We start from the raw sequence: 24,559 nt of genomic DNA on the forward strand, positions 1-24,559 counted from the left end.
CTTTCTCTCTTCGTGATTGAAGTCCCACGTAAGGTATGGAAAGAAAACCCACACAACAAAAATGGAGTTTTTTGGAGGGCTTAGAGAGAGAGAGAGAGAGGGAAGAGAGAGAGATCAAATCGTGGTTCACGATTTTGCTAAGGAGGCTTCCTCTCCTATTTTATCTCCCCTTAGTTAGGCCTTTTTCAAAAACTTTTGAAAAAGTTAGAAATTGTCCACCTATAACCCACGATTTCTCCATTTCTACTCGAATGGTTGAAGAACCATATGCCCCACCGCACTATGCTCACCATCTTGTCACTATGCCCAAAAGAAAGAAACCATCGAAAGGTGTTGCACTATATTTGTGCGACAGGGCACCGAACATAGGCACGTAGATAAAATACCCTTACCTCAATTTGAAGAATCATGCCTCGAAGATGGCGTTGCTTTCTGTCTTCTCGATTGAAGTCCCACGTAAGGTAAGGAAAGAAAACCCACACAACAAAAATGGAGTTTTTTGGAGGGCTTAGAGAGAGAGGGAAGAGAGAGAGAGAGCAAATCGTGGTTCACGATTTTGCTAAGGAGGCTTCCTCTCCTATTTTATCTCCCCTTAGTTAGGCCTTTTTCAAAAACTTTTGAAAAAGTTAGAAACTGTCCACCTATAACCCACGATTTCTCCATTTCTACTCTAACTTCTAATTTTCTAGGTTGTCCTTCTCCCTTCATGGGCATTGGAATTTTTACAACAGTTTTTTTTGTGGTACCCTTCCTACTCTTGTGGTGAGGGCTCCCCTAAAATCATAGAAAAAGAGGAGGGAAGATCTTTGCTTCTTAAACTTTCAGTAAGTGGTAACTTCCCACGTTACCACTTACTTTTGAGGTGGCTAAAACGTAGGAGTTTTAGTCCCACGTTTTTTTTGAAAAAGGTCCAAAAATGTCAAAGTGCAAAAAGTCATGTGCACTAGGGGGTTTTAAACCAAGGTCAGTTCCCAAAGGGGCAACGAACCCCACCATTGCACTAAGTTTCATTTCATTGCAAATGGTGTATCATTTAGTCCATTTAAGTCTGTCTAGTCTCACTTCATTTTTTGTCAAAAAGGAAGACATGTTCTTTGTGGGTTTTGATCCTATGTCAAACCCCTAGAAGTAACGAGCCTCTCCACTACGCCACACTCCATTTCGTTGTATATTTTGTCTAAATTAATTTATATAATCTCTCACTCAGTGTTTCTCGTTTCCAAGTGGGTTCTCCCAACTCCTCTTACATACCTACAAGACTTCATTTATTTTGTTCCGGATCTCAAATAAGGATCACAAGATGTTCGAATCTATTGTGATCCCATTGCGAATCTGGTTGGATTTTCGGGTTTCCCTGGAGTCCAAATCCAATTCCCAAAACCGTTTTCCCTTCATTAGACCCACGTGGTCCAGTTCGGATCCAGTGGAAGTTCGTTGAAGTATTTCAACTTGATATCATCATGTTTCTTTGCAAAAAAATTCACTTTTATTTATCTGGGAAATTCTCTAAAAATTTGGATTTTACATAACGTTATTATATTTTTTATGTGAGGTAACTCAAGTATTTATGATATTTGTCGGTTCGAGTTAAAAAAAGAATTCACAGATTTTTTATGCGATGTTATTATATTTTTTATGCAAGGTAACTCAAGTATTTGTGATGTTTATCGGTTCGAGTTAAAAAAAATTATAGATTTTTTATGTGAATTTAGAAATTTTATATGCGAAGTAACTCAAGTATTTGTGATGTTTGTTGATTCTAATTTAAAAGAAAGTTTGCTCACTTATTTTATGCAAATTTAGTAAATTTATAATGCATGATAACTTTGGCATTTGCGAGGTTGGAGTTTCCAGTGGAGACAGAGAAAATTCACATATGAAGAAAATTACCGAAAATGATAGGTGTGAGAGAAAAAAAAGATAATAAAAATAATAATATTTGTGATTTTGGATAGCAGACAGATTTGACTGTTTCGAAGGCATTTTAAGAAATGTGTCATTTTTGCCGTACAGTATAATCATTTTTTGAATAAAATATATATTTTTATGGATAATATAGATTTTGTATAATATATAAAAGGAAGAATACATAAAATATTTATAAAAAAGAAGGATGAATGAAAAATATATACATAAAATATGGACTATTAAGTGTAATTTATATAAAAGTTATATATATTTTCAAGGAGCAATGGTAATATACCCGACCCCATCCTTGCCTTACCCATATTCGATGGGCTTTTTCTTCGAAAATCCGACCTGACGGATGTGTTTTGCATAATCGATTCACTAGAAATCTACTCTTGGATCATGCATTTTGGATGAAAAAATAGTTTTTGGAGCCTCAAAAATTTTAAAAAATTATTGACCTTTGATATTGAAACCTTATAAAAATGTACCCATGCATCATAATCAAATTATTCAAAACTCAATTCCTATGAAAACAAGCATGCAGAACACATATGTAAGGTTAGAATTCCGAAAAAAAAATGAAAAAAAGACCATCTGATACGGGTCAGGCATGGATGGCATTGGTGTAGCTTTTCATTCTCCTATTTTCAAGTATAACATATAAAAATGTATATACTATGTATAAATAACATGGAATGTTTTTACACAAGCCAGCTCGTGTTCGCCTCATCTCATTCAAGGCTGAGCCGAGCTCGAGCTCGGCTCGGCTAAACACTAACATGAGTCGAGCCATGAGCTCAATCCACTAGTAAAGGAGCCAAGCCCAAACATGCCCTGTTTGGTTCGTTCAGCTCGTTTACCAGCCCTAGGAAGAGAGCCCCAAAATCGACATGACCATCCCCTTTTCTGTGGAATCTCTTTGTGGTTTGATTTTGTTACTGCAAAAGAACTCTGCGTGTGTATTCAAATTTGGAATTTTCTTGGATTCTGACTCGGGTTTGGATGCAAAATTATTTTATACTTGATTCAGATTTGTTTATTAATTGGATCCCATTTTGGCTATCGAATCTGACTAAACAGATTTTGATTGGTCAAATATCTGACCTGAATCCAAACCATTTACATCCTAGTGCTAAGGTTGTCGATGGGTCAGATTCGGCCTAACCTAGTTTGAATGAGTGTTTTGCATGTATTTTAGTGAAAGTAAGCTTCTTAAATTATAGGGATCCAATTTTGAGATTTCATTTTCTTGATCTAACAAAACTCAAACCAACGACTACTTATTTGGGTGGGTTTGGGTACAGATCAGGTATTCGACCTTTTGACAACCCTACCAAGTGCAATTAGGGATATAATAGGGTTGGTTCAAGATGGGCTTCATCAGACCTTTTTTCTAATCAGGTCTACAAAATTAGATCCATACCCAAGCCGATTTGATCCAAACACATATCCAACTACCAAGTCTCGGTCTTATTGAAGTCGTAGACCCATATGGGCAAATGGGTTTGGGTACAAAATGATAAACCTAGTCAGCTATAAGTGGGTTGGGTTTTGAGCAAATCTGTTTTTGTAATCAAGTTAAAAATCAGACCCAAAGCCAACCCAATTTGATTTGGGTCCCAAACTGGATCCAGATCTAACTGAAATTGTGGACTCACATTAGGAATGATAACATATTGGATGTAACCAGATATCCAACCTGAATCCAAATTTGATTAGTCAGATTCGGTAGCTAAGTATGGATCAAAATTAGATTCGGGTGTGATATTGAGTTTTATATTTTAGCCCAAATGAGAATCCAATTAAAAACAAAATTTGACTAAAACCTGAACCTGATTAAGTGTAAATATTGGGTTTTAAGCTAGTTGGATCCAGCTTTGATTTTATCTTTTGTGATCTTGCTTATAACCCGATTAGGTCAGATCTGATTAAGTTGGATTGGGTAATGTGGCTTTGACTTGCCACACGGGACATGGGACCTACTTGGAGTCCCTTTCCTATGTCTCCAAGAAAACCCCAACGTATTGGGGGTTTCCTTCTTTATTTTGGAAACTACTCATATAAGAGGGTGGTTTCAACGTTAGAAAAAATTATAAGCGGGCTTTGAGGGTTCTTGTGCACAAGTATGAGGACAACTTTTTTGAATTGTAACAAGGAGAAAGAAGGTGGTGCAGACTTCAATTTTGACTTGTCGGGTTGAAGTAATTTACATTGGCTGCATACTAGTGTATTTTTTCTTGTTCTTGAAAGCCTTGTAACATCATGTATTTATCGATTTTAATAAAATTCTTCACGTATTTTTTTGTTTATATAGGTGATTTCATCGAATCACATAAAATTGGTGTCTTGTGTGCTTGATTACTTTCTTATTCTTTTATTATATTGTGTGTTTGCACATTTTTTGCACCCATAAACTGATATCAGAGACCCGGTCTTAGGACTTGTTTACGATGGCAATGAAAGAATCAATAGTGAAGTACGAGATTAAAAAGTTTAATTGGAAGATAAACTTTGAGTTATGACAATGTAGAATAAAAGATTTTTTGACTCAATAAGGGCTAGTTAAAGCCCTCTATGAGAAAAATAAGAAACCTAAAGATATGTCTGATAATGATTGGTACGACATATGTGAGAGCTATCAATGTTATTTAACTTAATTTTGTGGATGATGTCCTCTATAATGTCATGAATATAGATTTTGCCCATAGCTATGGTTGAAATTAGAAAGCTTGTACATAACAAAATTGTTGACTAACAAGATTTATTTCAAAAAGCAAATATATGCTCTTCAGATGGTGAAAGACTCAAATTACAAGATCACTTGGATGTCTTTAATGGTATCTTGACTTATTTGTTGAGTCTTTAAGTAAAGATTAAAGAAGAAGATCGTGTTTTGTTACTTTTGACCTCTCTTCCTTCATCCTATGATCACCGACCACTCTTTTATTCAGGAAAAAGACTCTTGAGTTGAATGAGGTTATTGCTACTCTTTTATTGAATGAGAGAAGGAAAAAGCCTGACACTAATCGATTTTAAGGAAAATATATTTTTGGTAAGAAGTGATTTAGGTCAAGAAAGATGTAGATCAAAGTTATAGAGTCTTAAAAATAAAAACCGGTTTAAGTTAAGAGGGAAGAACACTCTTACTTGCTATTATTGCAATAAGGAGAGACACTTAAAGAGAAATTATAGGAAACACAAAGAGGACATTGAGAAGAAAAAAAAGGATAAAAGCTTAGAACCGACAAGTATGGTAGTTGATAAATGGGGTGATGGTGTAGATCTTCTTTCAGCTAAATTTTGGATTCTGAATGCTCATACCATATGTGTCAGGTTTGATACTTATCAAAATTATGATGGCAGTTTTGTTCTTATGGGTAATGATGTTGTGTATAAGATCATATGAATAGAAACAATAAAAATAAAGATGTTTGATGGGGTAATAAGAACCTTGATTCATGTGAGATATGTTCCCTAAACTTAAGAAAAGTTTAATCTCTTTGGGTGCTTCAGAAGTTGTGCCCTAAAAGAGCTTTGATGGTCATGAAAGTCCAGTTGACAGAAAACTTATACAAGTTGATAGGGAATACAATTTCAGATGGAGCAGCTGTGACCATCAATGAAGAATCTAGTGCATATCAGACCACTCTTTGACATATGCATGTAGGGCATATGAGTGAAAGATATACGATGAAACTTCATAAAAGAACTTGTTGAATGGTGTTAAGTCTTGCAATCTATATTTTTGCAAATATTGTGTATTAGGAAAGCAATACAGGGTGACTTTTAAAACTGCAAAGCATACGAGTTGTGACATCTTAGCCTATGCATATACAAATGTATGAGGGGGATTGAATATTTCATTATCAACTTGATAAGGCTTTCATGAATGAGAATTGAGTCCAAAACTTTCCTATCACAGTAGTGTTCATTCTTCCCCACAGTCAACACTGATGTGTGAGAGACCTTATCAGTAAGGCCTTGGGCTGCCAATTGTCTCCTATGATAGGCTTGTTTGATATGGCATTCATCGATGAAATATCCCATCTCCCCACAAACACTACATTCCTTCAACTCCAAAGGACAACTTTGTTCTGTGTGCTTGGTAACTGTTGTGGCATTCTGTCAATCCTCTTTGGTGAGTGTCTTCACGATTCAATTGTTGAATCTAAAGTTCTATCTTTTGAAGAGTCATTGTGTGCAACTCTGTGACTTTTGTCAGGACTTTTAGTATTTCGACTGTTTCATGGTCTAACATCTACCAAAAGGAATATTTAGTATTCCTAACATATAAATAACTTTTTAGGTAAAATTTGTATTACATGCTCTATATTTGTATAAAAAAACACCAAAAAATTTAGATTATGTAACATACATAATATTATATCATAAGGTATACCTACATAAAACATGATTTCTTGAACTCATTTCTTATCTAAACAAAATTTGAACTGAATCTAACTTGCTCTGATACCAATTCTCTAACGCCCTAAAAAATCAGACTTAAAATTTTACTAAAATTTTGTCTTTTGAAACACAACAAAACTTGTTTTAAAATATAAACCCAGTCTGATCTTCGAGCCCATTATAGGTAAAAGAAAAACCATAATAGTTATTTTAAGAAAAAATCATTCAATTGAATGAATATCAGAGTTCATACAAGTCAAAAACATGAAAACTCATATACAATTCAAATTAATCTAGTCTATATCAAAATCACAGTTGGGTTGTCGTGTACTGTAGCATTCGCCCATTCATCTCTGTGAACAAAAAAAATTTAATAAAAAAAAGTGAGACAACTTAATATCATCGTATGTACTAGTAAACCTCTCTCAGGTCTCTAGTATATATGGAATTATGTACACAAAAATATATCATAACTCTTATATGAGACATTTCAAAACACATTCATAAAAAAAATTATTTCAAGCATTTTTTTCACGACCACAATCTAACAATACATGTTCACATGGCAATCTCTTTAACCGAATTAAATCAAACTATTTATAATTAATTAAACAATCATAAGGAATTGCTTGCATCCCATAATTCCTTATGAGTTACGTATATAATCTAAATAATTTAATCTAAATAATCATAAAAAACGGCTTGCATCTCATATTTCTTTTATGAAAATAAAATTCAATTTACACAATTAATAAAATAGATAATTAAGTATTTACATGGCTATCCTATATGTATGAACCATATTATTATCTTTCAAATTAAATTGCTTTTGTATTAAATGTCATGCTAGCAAATATTTCACAAAATTAAGAGACTATCCTGATTTAACATCCCTAAGCACCACTAGCTCAGTCCACTGTAAGCATTGATACTTTCAGGGAGGTGTTCATTCACAAATTTTATTTTATGTTTTACCCCTGACAGTAGAGAGGCCGAGACAAGAGTAAAAGAACCTTTGTCAAGGCTTCCCGTGATTGGCTATGATCACAATTAATTGCTAAGCACGTGTATATAGTTGGATTGTCGGCTTTGTCAACCAAATTTGTCTCTCTTTACATCAGTCATTGATCAGGGACAAAATCAATTATCTTTTAGATTTCTTGATCTTGGGTTTTCACCCTCACAACCCTTCATATGGATAGATTTTCTACTCATGTGTTTTCACCCTTATAACCCTTTATATGAATAGATTTTATACTCTTGTGTTTTCACCCTCATAGCCCTTCACAGGGATTTCATGGGGATGAGTGCAAAGCGTCAATACTACTTGATTCACTTGTTGGTTGACAAATTTTCATTGTCAACTAGCTTTACAAATATTAGTGTAACTTTTCTAATCTTTTTGAGATCATCTTTTCAATGCATGCCATTAAAAATAAATGTAACATGCTCAGAATTCACAATAGTTGCACTTTTTGGTCAATACCCATAAAACATTTCATGTAATCAAAATATATCAACATGAGTTACAGAATTTGCTACAATTGCAATTAAACACTTATAACATGAATCATCAACATGAAGCATGTATCAATGTAAATGGATCTCTAAAAAATTTCAGAGTCCCTGGTCAATACTCATGGCTCAACTACAATCTTGTATGTAATTCTTAGCATACGTATTATATACAAGTCTCATAAAATAATTTAATTAAATTTAAAGTTTTAAACCCATAATTTTTGTAAATAAAAGTATCAAATATTTTTACTTAATTTAGAAAAAATAGTGTCACATCAAGGCCTACGATTTCATTACACTTCATCCAGAATATATCAAATTAAATGCTAAAATTAAATCCTTAATAGCATATATATAATTTAAAATTCTTAAAAATAACAATGTTTTTTAATTAAATTGAATACTTAAAGTTCAAATCAGACAGAATTGCTTATTCATTCTTATAATTTTAGCATTATTTACCCTATATCAAATCATGGTATTTGAAAATTTTATAAAAAAATAGATAGTATGTGCCTTATTTTAGTATGAAAACCCCAAAAATCATTTTAAAAATTTTAGCATAACCTACCCTATTTTGGTATAAAAAATCTTAAAATTTATTTAAAATTTTTGACAGAACCTCTCCTACACGGGTGTGTAAATAGACTAAAATTTTGACATAATGACTGCATTTTAATTAAAAAAAAAAATCTAAGGGTTCAGGAGAGAGCTTAGGAAGTCTATACAAGGGACCATATGAGTTTTATGAGTACATATCTCATTTATTTGGTAGTAAAAAATTAGGCAGCGCTTCTACAATGCGATTTCAAGTCTACTTTCAAGTGCAATGATATTGACAACACTATAAAAAAAATCTCTTACGGTGAGCAAAGATTTCAGCCATCCTTCTACGGTAGGGTCTCAAAACTGCCTGAATTGGGCAAAACCTCTATTGGCCAAGCTCCAAAAACAGAACTTGCTTGGATAGGACTCACAAAGACCATCAAAAAGTAGAGACATGGTTTACAAACGTTTCTAACATAATAAATTGAAAAAACAATAGGGCTTGGAATAAAAAACTTGGAGAAAATTGAGATTTTAAGAGAGAGAGAGGAGAGAGGAGAGAGGAGAGAGGGGAGGGCTTTCAGATGTGAGAGAGAAAGGAGGTGGGTGAGGGGGGTATTTATAGGCCAAAGGGGAACTCACCCCCTGGGTGTCCTTATTCTGGAAGGGGGAGAGGGTGACTCACCCTCTTCTTATCAAAACCAAGTCCTGCACCTCCTATTTTTAGGACTTGGTTTTGTAAAACCATTAGAAAAAAACTATTCATTTTGATGGTTTTTATGAAAATTTGTGGGTATTTTAGAATTTTTTATTAATTTATTTATTTTGTTAATTTCATCATTCTTATTTATTTTTTTACCAAAATACCCTTATATAATTTAGTTATTTTCTAAAATATGTCCTTGGGTCATAAAATTGTCATCTTGCCCTTAAACGATTTAACTATTTCCTCAAAAATACCTCTTTAATTATAAAATTATTATTTTAGCCTTAAAATTTTAATGTTTATAAGTATATTCTTGAAATATTGATCCAGATACAGATCTATTAAAAATAATCATTTTATATTTAGATATGAGTCTGGATCAGTATCCAGATCTGATAAATGATCTAGATCCGAGTATTATTTGGATCAAGTTTCTCGACTACAAATCCTGTCTAAATCTAGTTTGAAGATCTATATAGAGTTTAATTAATTTATTTAACACTTAAAAATTGCAGTTATTACAAAACAAGGTGCATTTTTTAAAATTCATCTTATCCGGTGACGTCTAGATGGAGGTTTATGCGACAATGGGACCCCCTAGCGATGAGTGAAGATAAACTTTCACAACATTTTCGGACATGCACATAGGATATGCACTGCAGAATAATGAGCGAGGTATCTTGGAGGCGGGGTGCTTCACGAAGAGAGGAAACCTGGATGGCAGGGAATGGGGGGGGCATGAATTTTTTTTTTTTGAAAAAATCTAATTTAATTGGAAAGGTGATGATTGTGACGTGTTGGGCTGACTTGACTGGGCCTTACGCCGAGTTTTAGAAGGTCAGTGCATGCCCATACCTCTGATAGACATCTTTTATAGTTACGAGAGACTCAAAGTTAGCTTTGTAAAACTGATTTTTTGGCTAGGAATCTTGCTTAGATTAGCTGGAGGGGGCATCAACAAGAATTGAAAAGATCATCCCCATTAATGTAACCCACTTATGAATGGGTGAATCTGTATGTCCTTTTATTTTCAATGAATTGGCAGGGGTCTGCCTAACCCCAACTTGACTATAAAAAGAAGTGCAAACCTGGGTTCGGAATTTCACATGGGATCTCCACTCTTTTATCCTTCTTTGCTTGTGTACCCCACTTTTTCTATTAGTCCCAATATCCCTTCCTCGGTTCCTCCAAGACAACTTGAATCACATAAAGCCTGGAAAGCCCATTTCACTGACCCTGTTGAAACTGGGGAAGGCCTTCCCTGCAGAGTGGAGGAATTGATTGCAGGGGGCTCAGGCAAAAGTGGTAACAATGAGACTGCTCCTCATAAAGTTCCTTTATTAAACCAGGAGGTAGTGAGGGAATTTCTCTCTCTCATGCCTTCTTGTCAAAGTTCGGATTAATGGATGTATTTGTTTTGTTTGGCGACTTCTTATCACAATTTGGATTGATGGGTGTCCTTGTTCTGTTGGGTGCCTTGAAATTAAGGTTGCAGTTTTTTTTTTATGGGAGAGTTTTGATAGTGCGAAGAGAAAATGGACTTGTTGGATGTTGCAAATGAAAGGTTTTTACAGTTCTGCTGTTGATTGTTTCTTGTCCCAATTTTGTAGTTTGTTTTTATGAATTTCTAGTTTGAAATAGGCACTTATTCCAATATCCGAGTTTGCAAAAGAAAAGACATATTTATAATGTTTTCCTATATGGTGCCACCTGTTTTCAAATAATATAGATGAACTTTATTTTGTGGGACGTGCATCCGTTTCTTTCTACAAATTGAGTGCTTTGTCAACTTTGCATGGTGGTGAAAAGTTACAAGTAGCAATTGCAGATTTGGAATGTGAGAGAAGGTGGTTTATGTGATGCCAGACGGAGTTTCTTCCGAGAGTTCAATTGCTATGTTGAGAAGGCACAATGCTTGATGAAAACGTCGAAGAGTAACTGAAAATCGATAGTTCCCATGACACCAATGCTTCATTAGTAAGTCCTTCGCATAGAGATCGGTATACACATAAAGTAATCTTGTCATTATGGAAATGCCCTAGAACATAGTGGAAAACTGACAGTTCAACTCAACATGATGTAATATAGTGTATTTTTACACTTAGTTAAATTAAGAGATTTTTGAGATTTCGGCTAAGTGTTGTAGAAAAATTGATAAATCCTTGATTTTAGGTGGCATCAATTGAGTTTGGGTTTGGCCCAGGTGTCATGGACAAGACCTAAACCAGCCAAACAATATATGATAAAAACTTTTAATCTTGACTTTTAAAATCAAGCAAAATTTGAGCGAGATTTGGGTTAAATTCAAGCAAAATTCGAAGGCGAAATTCAAGTTATACATCATTAGTTGCGGCTCGAAATGATGAATTCAACGATATTTTATTTTCCTGAATTCGGGCAACGATTGCCCCGAAAATCATATTTTTTCAAAAAGAGTGTGTCTCGATGGGACCAGTCTGGATGGGATCGAATTGGATCTGATCCATATGATCCAAGTTAATATGGATCTAGATTCAGTCTAAGACCCATATTACTTAGGATTTGGTTCAATTCAAGATTCATATAGATTTTAGATATGGATTCAGATCTAGATCCAAAATCCAGGTCCAACGAAATTAAATCTTTAAATTCAATATAAAGGTTTAAAAGTTAAAAAGACTTTCAGAGGGATAAGGCACTTTCTGAATTTTTTTGGATATTTATTAATTAATAAATATTTAAATTAATAATAAAATAATTAATTCTGAATTTAAATCAAATATGGTAATTACCAAATAGTTGGAACCTCTAGAAGAGCCCAATTTGGTTGAGTAATCAAAGTAAGGAAAAAAAAAGAAAGTAAGTAAAGAAAAAGGGAAAGAAGTAGAAGTGAAAAAAAAAAGTCAACAATGAGATTAGTAAAGGAGGGTCAGAGATAGAGTCCCATATGGGAAACTCCGTTTCCCAGTCCATATGGGAATCCAAAGGGGGGGGGCATCACCCTCTAGAGGGCCACCCCATTATAAAAACTCGAAAAAAAAAGAAGGAAGAAAGAAAGAGGAAGGAGAAAGAGAAAGAAGAAAAGAGAAGGAGAAGAAGAAAAGAAGAAGAAGGAGAAGAAAACCTTTTTCCTCTCCGATCATCCGATATTTTTCAGTATCTTTTTCAAACTCCAAACGAAGGTATGGGTTTCTCTCTCGATTTGAAGGGGAAGAAATAGTATAAGTGAATTCTATGTAATATTTTAGTGAAAAAAAAAGAAGTATGATTTTATGTATATATATAAATATATATACAGATTTACTCTTTTCTAAAAGGCGATTTTCATTATGTATAAAAAAAAAAGAGTTGATTTATACTTGTCGAATTCCTGTTTAGCAAAAAACATACAAATGGATATATACATATATAGGGATTTATACATGTTATTGATTTCCCTTTTTATTAGACATACATGCTGGATATATATATATTCGTATATATATTCGGATATTCAGATCTGCCTTTTTGCTTTTATTCACGAATCTGGGCAGATCTGCCTACTTTCATAGGTAGACAAATCTGGATAGATCTGCCGTGTACACAAGTGTGCAGATCTGGCCCAGATATGTTGAATGTATTTTTTTTTTAAAGAATATCTTATTGAATGTTTTTTTTTAATTGACATATTGAATATGATTCTAAAACTGTTCAACAGATTTATTTCTTTTCCAGCATTATCTATGTTCATGATAAAGTGTTGTATGAAACTATCATGTTTATGTATATCAAAGTTTTTTTTTTCTACAGCTATAGGCTGTCAAAACCAGTCTACCATCGGCACTCGATGGGTAAAAAGAATTTTTGTTTTTGGCAGCATCAAGCTCCAAATTTTTGTGAGGCACAATAGCTACTGTCAACACATTACTGACCAGCACACAGTGTGCGGTCAGCAGCATGCTGTTGCATTGGTGACGCAGCAAATGACCAAGCTGCCGGCTCACACTAAGGTGGACAGATCTGAACCAGATCTGTCCAGGAGTATGGTTATGACTAACTGATGGCCAGCAGTTGAAATCATGTTATACAATCTGTCTACCAGTCGGTGTATGGACTAATTTTCGTTTTAAACATAAAATTGATTTTTTTTGTGGACTGTGAACAACACAGTCGACTGCAGTCAGCTAGGCAATTCAAAAATATGTAAAAGCCCAGCTAGCTGCGGTCAGCTGGGCAGTTCAAAAATATGTAAAAGCTCAGCCAACTGCGGTCAGCTGGGCAGTTTTCAAAAAAAATAAAATAAAATTATATATATATATACCAGTCGGTGTATGGACTAATTTTCATTTTAAACATAAAACTGATTTTTTTTGTGGACTCTGAACAACGCAGTTGACTGCAGTCAGCTAGGCAGTTCAAAAATATGTAAAAGCCCAGCCAACTGCAGTCAGCTGAGATATATATATATATATATATATATATATATATATATATATATATATATATATATATATATATATATATATATACATGATTTGAAGATCATACCATGATAGAAAAATAATAATGAGTTCATGAGGCTGACTTCAACAATTAGCCACACCCTATGTCACAGGGATTCGGCTAGCAGGGTGCCGCACCTGCATCGACGCAGGTGCGGGTGTGGCACCGGGTGCGGTCAACCCGACCCTGGGTGCGTTGACCGCACCCAGGGTCATTTGTGTCCAATTTTTTTATTAAAAAAAAATTTGTGTTCAATTTTTTTATTAAAAAAAAATTTGTTCTGGGAGTCGCTGCCCCCCAGAGACCCCCGCCAGGGGCGCCCCCCCTGGACCCCCGCCCGCTGACTGCGTAGCGGGACCCGCGTCGAGGGGAGCCCCCGGACCCCCCTTTTTGCAAGGGCAAAAACTTTGAATCAAGCTCCACAACTCATTCGCTCGACCCCTCCCCTGCACAAATTATATATATATATATTGTTTTTATTTTATTTTTTGCCACACCCCCGCACCCAAGTTTTTTGAAAGTGCCACATCCCCGCACTCGCACCCATGTGACATAGGCCACACCTGTTAAGCAGTAACGGGTTGAGCACATAGGTTGCCCGATTCCCTGCACGATCGGCCTAGCAATTTGGCTATGAAAAAATATTGAGATTGATAAGAATTATGTATTTTGCTTAGTGAACAGATTTATGCATGTTGTTTAATGTTCATATTTATGTGTTTCTTGTCCAGATTATGTATTTCTACTTATGTTCAGACTGTTATGCATGCTTTCATGTAACTGTTATGCATGCTTTCATATAACTATTAAGCATGTTTTTATGCGACTGCCATGCATGCTTTTATGTGATTGTTCATGAGTCATAAAATTTCACCAAAAGTATATGCTTTAGTGTTAAAAAGGGGCACCACACATGTGCAGAAAATAACATGAAACTGTATATGGTCAACGGCTGGGGCTATGATCGTTTTGCCTAAGCCCAGTCGATTGCCAATAAAGTCTCAGTGTTGTCCCGTGTGCGGGCAGCATAGCTTCGGGCTTGGTATTTATGTTTTGTAACCCGAGCTTGCCCGAATTTGATAAGGATGTATAATGGTTATGTATGATCATGAAATTGAATATCATGTTAGCATATATATGCATGGCATGAACACATAAATTTTGAAATTAGATTGGCGTTGCATCAATACGATCATGTGCATATGTGAGATACATGAGATGAATCATGAAAACAAAATGTATATTGCAAGCATGTGTTCATATGCATATGTAAATCGTTTTATATGTACATTCATGGTGTGTATGTGAATGAATGTGCATTTGTGAACATGTTTGGATAATTGTGTGATCACATGTTCACTGTGGTTTTTGCATGAGATGCACCAGTGGTCTGATGTGAACCATTGTAGGCCATATGGGTCACGAGCAGGTATTGCTCTAAGTTTTATTCTATGCATTGCAAAAAATCATTCAAAACTATTGATTTCTGAATTAATTGCACTGTTAAAATTTTATAACGGGCCGAGGTCCTGCGTTGTATTTTGCATGTTAATTTGCAAAACGAATCTTGTGTAAAGAATTTGTCTTTTGATAAAAAGATAAAAGAGATAAAATAGTGTAATTGATGTTTTCTCCTATATGTCCCTTTCACAGCGTGGGAATCCAGGATAGCAGTTTTGGGGAACTGTAATGATACTAAAACTTCGTGTGTGATTGTGCCTCTGAACCCGATATGGTGGTTTACCTCTCGGCCACAGTTTTATAGAGTTTTTGCCACTTTGCCTGGGGGTAGTGTGTAAACACAGTTGTTGTTATTGATATACCAAGAAAGTGACATCAGTGGATGTTGATTTTCTTGATATTCCAATAGATGGTGTTGATTCCTGATATCGGTTGAGGGTCAAGTGTTGAACCCAGTATTAAAATATAATTGTGTGTTAAAATACAACTGGGAACCTATCTTCAACTTTGAGAATTGTTGTGCCTATTTTTTAGTATCTGAGGGTTTTAATAAAAAGTGGAGCTAAATTTGTATGCATTTAATAGGGACATGCATACAAAATAAAACTTTGATAAGAATTTAAAAAAAAAAATAAAACTTTGATAAGAATTTAAAAAGTTATTCATGCATATTTACTGTTCTGCATTAGTTCATGCAATTTTACTTGTTTATTTTCTTTTTAGCTATTGTTAATGCATGCTATTTAATCTTTAATGTCTGAATAGCTATTGAGTAGTGAGATTGTTGTAGTTATGTTCCTTTAAAAATATTTCATGGATTTGATTTATGCTTTTCTTACTTATTTGGATCTTTAGAGGAATTCTTACACAATATCTTTGATCCTGACCCTGTGCCCTTTATGTTTTTTACATAACCTGAAGCCCAATGATGAGGATGTTTGCTATATGGGGCTTACGAGGCTGCGTGACTACTTTCTGATACTTTGTTTGGGATAGTTTAGCTACATAATTTTGGATATTTATTTGATTATGTTCTTAAACTTTAATTTTTGATGAATAAAGTTGATTAGTTGATTATTCGGTTAATGTAAGATCCCTTGTGGTTTGGATTGTGTTATGTCTATAAGGCCTTGGATCTTTGGGTATGGTTTTTGCAATTGTTTAAAAAAAAATCACTTTTCAACAGGGATGAGTTGAGATCGTTACACATGCTATCTCTACTTATAGAATTTAACACTACTCTACCGCAAGAACAATGCAGACTGGAAGGATTCAAATGCTCACCAAGTAAAATAATCTCAATAGTTATGACAGCCACTTATTCTTCTTGATCCTAAGAAAAGAACTTCGGTGGCACTATGTCAACTATTCCACATGGTCATTCATATAGGTTCTTGTACTAAAAGGGCAATAGATGATGGCGTGGTAAAGTCTTTACTCTAGGATAATCTACTCATCCCATCATCCATCTAAATCAGTTTCACAGTCTTATGATTATGTAACAACAGTTCATGGATGATCAGGCATCAAAACCAAGTTGAGTTCTTTTAGATATAGAGAACACATCCACATCTAGTCTGAAAATATGTGAGAAATTGAGATTAACACAATGGATGAGGAGATGTGCATGTGCCACTCTAAGAAACAGCTATAGACTCTTATCAGCAATCAAAGATGAATGGGGTAAAGAAATTGCAATGTTAATCTTCAGTCTATATAAGTCACAGAGCAGATTATCAGAACCTGCAGATATTAGGAGAAAGGGTCCTATGCATCAGAAGATGCCAGTTCAAGGTGCAGTCTTCATACTCTCACTATGCTGAAAGTGCATGAAGCATGTTAAAGATAAAACTCTTTATTATGAATGTACTGTGAGCGTTATCACTATGCTGAAAAAGCATGCAGCATGGCAAAGATAAAACTCGTGTGAAGTTACTACCTAGATATTCTATTAGCAGGATATTCTTCAACAATTACATCAACATAAAAGACGATGGCCTAAGGGATTCCAGAACAAAAGGGTTAGTTAAAGCAGGAAGAAATTTCAGAAACAAGAGAATTAGTAGCAGCTATCAGATCCTGGTAACTAAGATAATCTACTCATCCCATCCACCTAAATTAGCTTCACACTTGACCGTATGACAACTGCATATATATTATCAGGCATCAAAACCAAGAAAAGCTCTTGTAGCTATAGAAAATGTATCTATGATTGATCTGCTAGCATGATAGAATTGAGATTTAGGCAATCGATGACGAGTTTGCTCCATTTTACACACCCACACAGACATGCGCAAACACGTGCACACACACCCACACACAGACATTGTGTGTTTAGATGAAAATAATGGTCAGTATGTACTAGATTAACTCAAAAGCGTCACTATTCATAGAATTATGATGGCAATAGTAGTTTCTGGAGTTAGAAATTTTTTCTGCAATCACCTATTTATTTATATATGATGTGCTTTTGTAGCCAGGGACCAAGGCAACAGATACACGGCGAGAGCATGGTCAATCGGATCTTGAACATGGGGATGCTGTTCCGGTAATCCAACAGTCACCTTTGCTATTTCAAATTGGATGATTTTGAAACTGATTCCTTGCAGCTACTCTTATTTGGGAGTTGAAATATATCATATACATCACAAGTAAACTGCATTTGGTTTCAGTAGTTTCTCTGAGAACTATGCTGCCTTTTCTTCTTTCTTTTTCTTTTGTATGTATCCAAAATTTGGGTTGTCAAATGGCTGCTAGTTCGAGCCAAGTTGTATGAATTTCAAATACAAGACTCCTCAATTGGGTTTGAGAGCCTGCACTAGATAGATGCTTCTTGCCTTGTGAAGAATCCCATAAAATACCGGACACTAACACTTCTGGAAAACTCAAGGCACTTGAAAACACCTATTGCGACCTGAAATTTTTGTCCTGTCTTCTACAAAATAAGTCTATTTAAGGAATTTGTGTAGGTGATCCATAAGATTTTCATCATCATCAGCCTACCCTTCTAGATAGGGTTGGTTTTATAGGTCCCGTTTCTTCAATTGTCCCTATCTAAAGATGAAACCTGTGTTGTGATCTATGTCACAGGGATTCGGCTAGCAGGGTGCCACACCCGCGTCGACGCGGGTGCGGTCAACCCGACCCTGGGTGCGTTGACCGCACCCAGGGTCATTTTTGTCCAATTTTTTTTGGATTTTTTTTTTAAAAAAAAATTGCCCTATGAAATGGGCTGCGGAATTTTAAAAAAAATCTTTGGGGGGGGGGGGGGGGGCGCTGCCCCCTGACCCCCGCCCGCTGACCGCGCAGCGGGACCCGCGCCGGGGGGAGCCCCCGAACCCCCCTTCCTGCAAGGGCAAAAACAATGAATCAGGCTCCGCAACTCATCACTTTCATCTTTGGGGACAACCATATAAGATAAAAAAATGGTAAAAAGTAAGTTGGGCATAAATGTCATGGACCTTAACAGCTACCATACATTCATACATATAGACTATACATGATATATATATATATATATTTACATTTTTGCCCCTGCCACACCCTCGCACCCGGGTTTTTTGGAAGTGCCGAATCCCCGCACCCGCACCCGCACCCATGTGACATAAGCTGTGATGATGATAGTCTTTCATGTCCCAACTTACCACATCCCTCCATGTCTTTGTTGGGGTTAGTGTGACATTAGTACTTTCAGGGCTGAAGAGATTATATCGATCATCATAATCAAGCCTCATCCCAAATTCCCAACTACATGAGGTCAGTTTTGTGAGTCTTGTTTCTCCATTCCTTCCTGTCTAGAGCTTAGTCTTCGGCCACCTTATAATATTTCATATCACCTCTCACTGCCTCCCTCCAGATTTTTCCAATTGAGCAAAATGCAGCTTTTCCTCAGGATTAATGTTACTTAAATAAACAGGTGTAACCCCATTGCTCATGTTAAGCCAAACATTTGATGTCTCTTATTTATCTGATGTTATCTTGTATAGCATGGCTATTTCTTTTTTGATGGTATGAAAATTTCTGGCTTTGATTAGCTTCTAACAGATATATTATTGATGTTAGCCTGCCAATGTTGGTTTCTTCAGAGTGCTTCTACTGGTAAGTGGTAACTTCATGCAAGTTCTTAAGAATTTTTAGTACTTCAGCAAGTCAGATTTTTCCTGACAGTCCTGTCTGGCATCTCTTGTACACATTAGGCAAAGCCTGATGCAGGGAAACTGGTTGTTGTGACTGTTGCACTGCTCATTGCTTAAACAGCAAATATCCTTATTGTATGTATACATTAATTGGTGCTACATATATCTTGTAGCTTGTAGTGTGCAGAATATTTATATCTGTGTTATGTTATGGATGATCATTGTTGCCCATATTTTCTTCTCGTCTATTTACTTTGCATTTGTGTTGTTGACTGATTACATGTTTTATTTCTGCCTACTTTTACCTTCTTACTCAAGTTCCTGTTATTTATCTTTTCTGCAGCCAAAATTTGGCGGAAAGATAATTGATATTGTGTCTAAAGATGTCAGTGTTAAAATATGTACATATAAATATCTATCTATACATATACTTATATATATACATATGTATATATATAAGTATATATATACATATATGTATATATATATATATACGTATTTTCTTTTTTCTTTTCTTTTGTACACCCAAAAACTTGATAGGGGTATTTTGGTAAAATCCATGTACTTTTTAGTTTTTTCATTTTTCTTTCTTTTTATCTTTTCTTTTTTCTTTTTTATTTTTCATTAATGTAGGACCACAAGGGGCCCCACCCATCTAGTCGTTGGGGCCCCAACGGTCATATTTATGACCGTTGGGTTTCCCAACGACTAGAAGGGAGCCCTCTTGTGGTCCCTCTCTCTTGCATTTAATCCTCTATAAATAGAGGGCTTTCCCTCTTGTAATGCCATGGGTTTTTCAACCCTCTTCTCTTCTTCTTCAATAATATTTGCTTTTGCCGTTTAGGCACTTTACCCCTTAGTGGGTTACGTATGCACTTTAAGTGCTTGTGTTCTTGGCTCCTTGTCTAAAGAGTGTTTTGCATTGTTGGTGCTTTCGCTAGTTTCATTACATGGTATCAGAGCAAGGTTGGTGATCTTGTCTCTCTTCTTGTGGGTGCATTGGGAAGTGTGCCTCTCAATCCTTTGAAGGTACCAAAGGTTATTCTTGGCATCTATGGAGCGTGAATCAAAAGTGGAGCTCTCTTTTAAGCACAATGGATCCAATTATCTTATATGGGCCTCCGCTATGGAAAACCACCTAAGAGGTAAGAAACTTTGGGGTTTTGTTATGGGAACTACTCCCGAACCTTTTCTTGTGCTCATTAAAATTGAAGGTGAGGTTGAAAAAACTTTAGATGGCGATGAGCACATCAATGCTATCAATGATCACCAATCCAAAGTAGAGGATTGGAAAAGTAATCATACCAAAATCTTGGCATGATTCATGAACAATGTTGACCTCAAGAATTGTGCCAACATTGCTAAGTTTAGAAGAGCCAATGAGGCATGATTCTTTCTTAAGAGTATGTATACCCAAAAAGATTTAGCTAGACAATTTTTTTGCCAAGAAAAAAATAAGTCTACTAGACAAGCGGATATGAGTGTCCGTGATTACTTTAGTGCTTTAACCCCTCTTTGGGATGAACTTGCTCTTCTTGAGCCCAAGTGGGTGGCTCCGGAAGATATTGAGCTAAGAAGAGAACAAATTGAAAAGGAGCATTTCTTTCAATTTCTTCATGGGCTTCGGCCGGAATTTGAACAAGTTAGGGAATCTCTTCTTCATAGAAGTAAAGCTTTACCTATTGAAGATGCTCTTGCCGAAATATGCCAAGAGGAAACTCGTCTTGGCATAAGTATTAAGAGTGATGAAATTTTAGTTGTTACTAGGCCTGGATCAAATGTTAAAACCTATAGACCTCCCCATTTTTCTAAAAATAATGGGTATAGAAAGGAAGTGATTTATCACTATTGTAATGAACCAGGGCATATTAAGCCGGTTTGTCCAAAGCTCAAAGGAAAGGTGGCTGCGGTTGGAGAAAATTCTCCAAAGAAGGAAGAAAAAAATACCAATGGAGGAGATATCAAAGAAACTCTTAGCCATATTTCAGAAGTTCTCCAACATCTTCTCAAGGCTTACTCACCATCAACATCAGGAGCCGCCATAGCCTATTCTTCATCACCTCTAGGTATGTGGATACTAGACTCCGGTGCTTCTTTTCATATGACATCACATAAAAACTCTCTTTCTAATATTTTTTTTGAACCCATATCTTCTTATGTGTCAACGACCGATGGGACATCTTTAAAAATTGAAAGTGTGGAAACTTGAATGAGGTGCACCAAAACTGATGCAAAAGAAAGGAGAGAGAGAGAGAGAGGTCGGCTGAGAGAGAGAACTCGTTAATACCTCTTAGGGCTAATCTTCTCTAAGTTAAATAGAGAGAAGCCAATAAAAGAAATTACATACAAGTCCCTCCTTAATTATGAAATATCAAATAACCTACTTTTTAAGAAAGCTTAAGCTTAAAAACTCAATAGGACAATTAGTCTCAACACTTCCCCTCAAACTAGAGCATATATATCAATCATGCTCAGCTTGTCACAACATTTTGAGAAATTTGGTCTAGCAAGAGGCTTTGTAAACATATCTGCAACTTGATCCTCCGACTTTAGATATATGGTAGCGATATGACCAGCTTGAACCATATCTCTTACGTAGTGGCAATCAACCTCAATATGTTTTGTCCTCTCATGAAAGACAGGATTGTTCGCTATATATGTGGCTGCCTTGTTATCACACATCATTGTCATGGGAGAGGAAATCTTCACCTAAAGATCATTTAGTACAGTACGAACCCACATTAATTCAGCAGCAGTTTGGGTCATAGCCCTATATTCTGATTCTGCACTTGACCTAGCAACCACATTTTGCTTCTTACTTCTCCATGAAATTAGGTTATCTCCCATAAACACACAAAATCCTGTGGTAGATTTTCTATCCACTACAGATCCTGCATAGTCAGCATCAGAGTAAGTCACTATTTCCAGGGTTCCACCTTTCTTGAATAATAACCCTTTTATAGGAGAAGTTTTTAAGTACCGGACAATCATTATTGTTGCATTCTAGTGTACTTCAGTTGGTTTGTCCATAAATTGGCTAACTTTGCTTACTGCTAAAGCAATATCAGGTCTGGTCATAGTTACATATAGTAGCTTCTCAACCAGAGAGCGATAGCTTTTGCTATCAATAGGTTTTGACCCTTCTTCAAACAACTGAACTTTATAGTCCATGGAAATATTTGCTGGTTTAGCTCCCAATATTCCAGTTTTTTTTAATAAGTCAAGAACATACTTCCGTTGAGACAGAATCATCCCTTCACGGCTCCTGGCAACTTCTATTTCCAGAAAATATCTAAGTGAACCAAGGTCTTTTGTAACAAAATGTTTTTGAAGATGAGCCTTTGTAGCTTCAATATCTTTCATATCATCTCCTGTATGAATAATGTCATCCACATATGCCACCATAACAACTATTGTAACGCCCCAAAATCTTAACCCAAATTTTAAGGATTTTTTTTTTCAATACAGCGGAAACCAGTCATACCAGGATTTTTTTTTTTTTGTTTTATGCCATTTGAGGCTGGTTAACAATTCCCATCCATATATATCTTATTCAGGTTTACTGTGTTTCTTATTCTTAAGGATATTTTATCATACCAAATATACTGAATCGGACTATATACTAATTGAAAAATAATCTAGAAGTATGCATTTGATTTCATGCCTACAGGGTGTAAGAACTAACAGATAGCTTTAAGTGAAAGATTTACAATATTGATTGAGAGATTGCAGAAGCATGTGCTTATTCTCATCCTTTAAATTGTGCAGGTCAGCATAGTGAGCCAAGAGCCAGTGCTCTTCGATTGTTTTATTGAAGAAAACATAGCATATGGACTTAATGGAAAAGCTTCCAGTAGTGAAATTGAAAATGCAGCTGTAATGTTCAACTCTTCTTGCCATTATCTGACGTCTTTCATCTAGTTTTTTTTCCTCTGACATCATGCTGACTGCAGAAATTGGCCAATGCACACGAGTTTATATCAAAGTTCCCTGAAAAATACAAAATCTATGTTGGGGAACGTGGTATGAGACTATCAGGAGGCCAGAAGCAGAGAATAGCAATAGCAAGAGCATTGCTAATGAACCCAAAGATACTCCTATTGGATGAGGCAACAAGTGCACTGGATGCTGAGAGTGAGTTCCTGGATCAGGTGAGTTGAGCTAAAGGTTCTTACCATATAAATCATAGAATAAAACTAGCTAAGATCAACATGCAATCTTACTGTGTAAGCATTATTTTGCTGCTGACTTGGTGAACTTGGCAGAATTTTCCAAATTTGAATTTCATTCTAGATTGATAGAAACAGGTGTGTTGATGGAAAGAACAGAATTGTGGTTGCAATTCGGTGACTCCATCCATCTACTGATACCTATCATACCCTAAATTAGCTGTTTGTGATAGTGTGCTCTATGAACCAGCAACTATAGAGCAGGAAGTCCTACACGGTCAAATGACACCATTCTATGATTTACAACTCAGGTTTGGCACTCCATGTAATAAAGCAGGAAGTCCTACACGGTCATTGTGTGTAACTATAGAATCTTGAATAGCTTTTCAGTACTGCTAGAATTTATCAGGTTATCTCAGAACACAAAAATATTTGTTGTGATACCCATGTATGAAGACCCAGAAACTAACTGAGTCTCAGCTACTCCATCTGTGAGAATCACCTCATTAGTGCATTCTCTTTGTATACTAGCACGTTCTCATTGGAATCTTCGATATGCTTTTGTTGTTGGTTATAGGATGCTATGGATTCTTTGATGAAGGGAAGAACTGTACTTGTGATAGCACACAGGCTTTCAACTGTAAAAAGTGCAAATACAGTTGCTGTTGTATCCGATGGTGAGGTAGTTGAAAGCGGCACACATGATGAGTTCCTTAGCAAAAATGGCATCTACATTGCATTGGTGAGGAGGCAATTACACCTAAGACAGATTTTTCATAAAGAATATATATCTATAAGACATGACCATGCTGCTGCTTTTGAGGTATGGCAGGAGACCAGATTCTAGGTTAAAACAGTGAATGTCTTGTAATTTAGTGATTCTGATTCTTATTGGTTCTGCCAATTGCAATTAAACTCATCTCAAAATACGATAATGGTATATATTTTGTGCAGGATTAGTAGGGCATCAAAGCTGATATATACCGCTGGATGAAAGTTCAATCTGTCACCTGGTATAATAAGATAGCCATGTCAGTTGTTCTTTTCAAGTGGATTTATTGGCACTTGTCATTCTCAGTAATTGGAAATAAGCGGTCCAAGAAGCTTTGCATGGGATCATGCATGCATATGCCAACTCTGTCAAATGCAGCATTTTTTTTTCGATATTTAACGAGGGGAAACCTTGATTTAGGTGGTGCGGCTTGGGAGCTTTATGAGCTTCATGTGTAAGTTTTATCATGCAG

At 35.7% G+C, this 24,559-nt stretch overlaps 1 protein-coding gene across 1 annotated transcript; it reads left to right on the forward strand.

The window, feature by feature from the left end:
• The first annotated feature begins 419 nt into the window (after positions 1-419).
• LOC149848796 (ABC transporter B family member 25-like) lies at positions 420-24,261 on the forward strand. Its single transcript, XM_090005268.1, has 7 exons — positions 420-461; positions 17,487-17,558; positions 19,073-19,108; positions 20,107-20,175; positions 22,915-23,022; positions 23,100-23,297; positions 23,893-24,261. Exons 1-7 carry the CDS (start codon positions 420-422, stop codon positions 24,160-24,162), a joined length of 795 nt encoding a protein of 264 aa, XP_089861394.1. The 3' UTR covers positions 24,163-24,261.
• Positions 24,262-24,559: the final 298 nt, after the last annotated feature.

The sequence above is a fragment of the Nuphar pumila genome, chromosome 1 (genome assembly GCF_984573655.1).
Source record: "Nuphar pumila chromosome 1, dmNupPumi1.hap1.1, whole genome shotgun sequence".
NCBI lineage: Eukaryota > Viridiplantae > Streptophyta > Magnoliopsida > Nymphaeales > Nymphaeaceae > Nuphar > Nuphar pumila.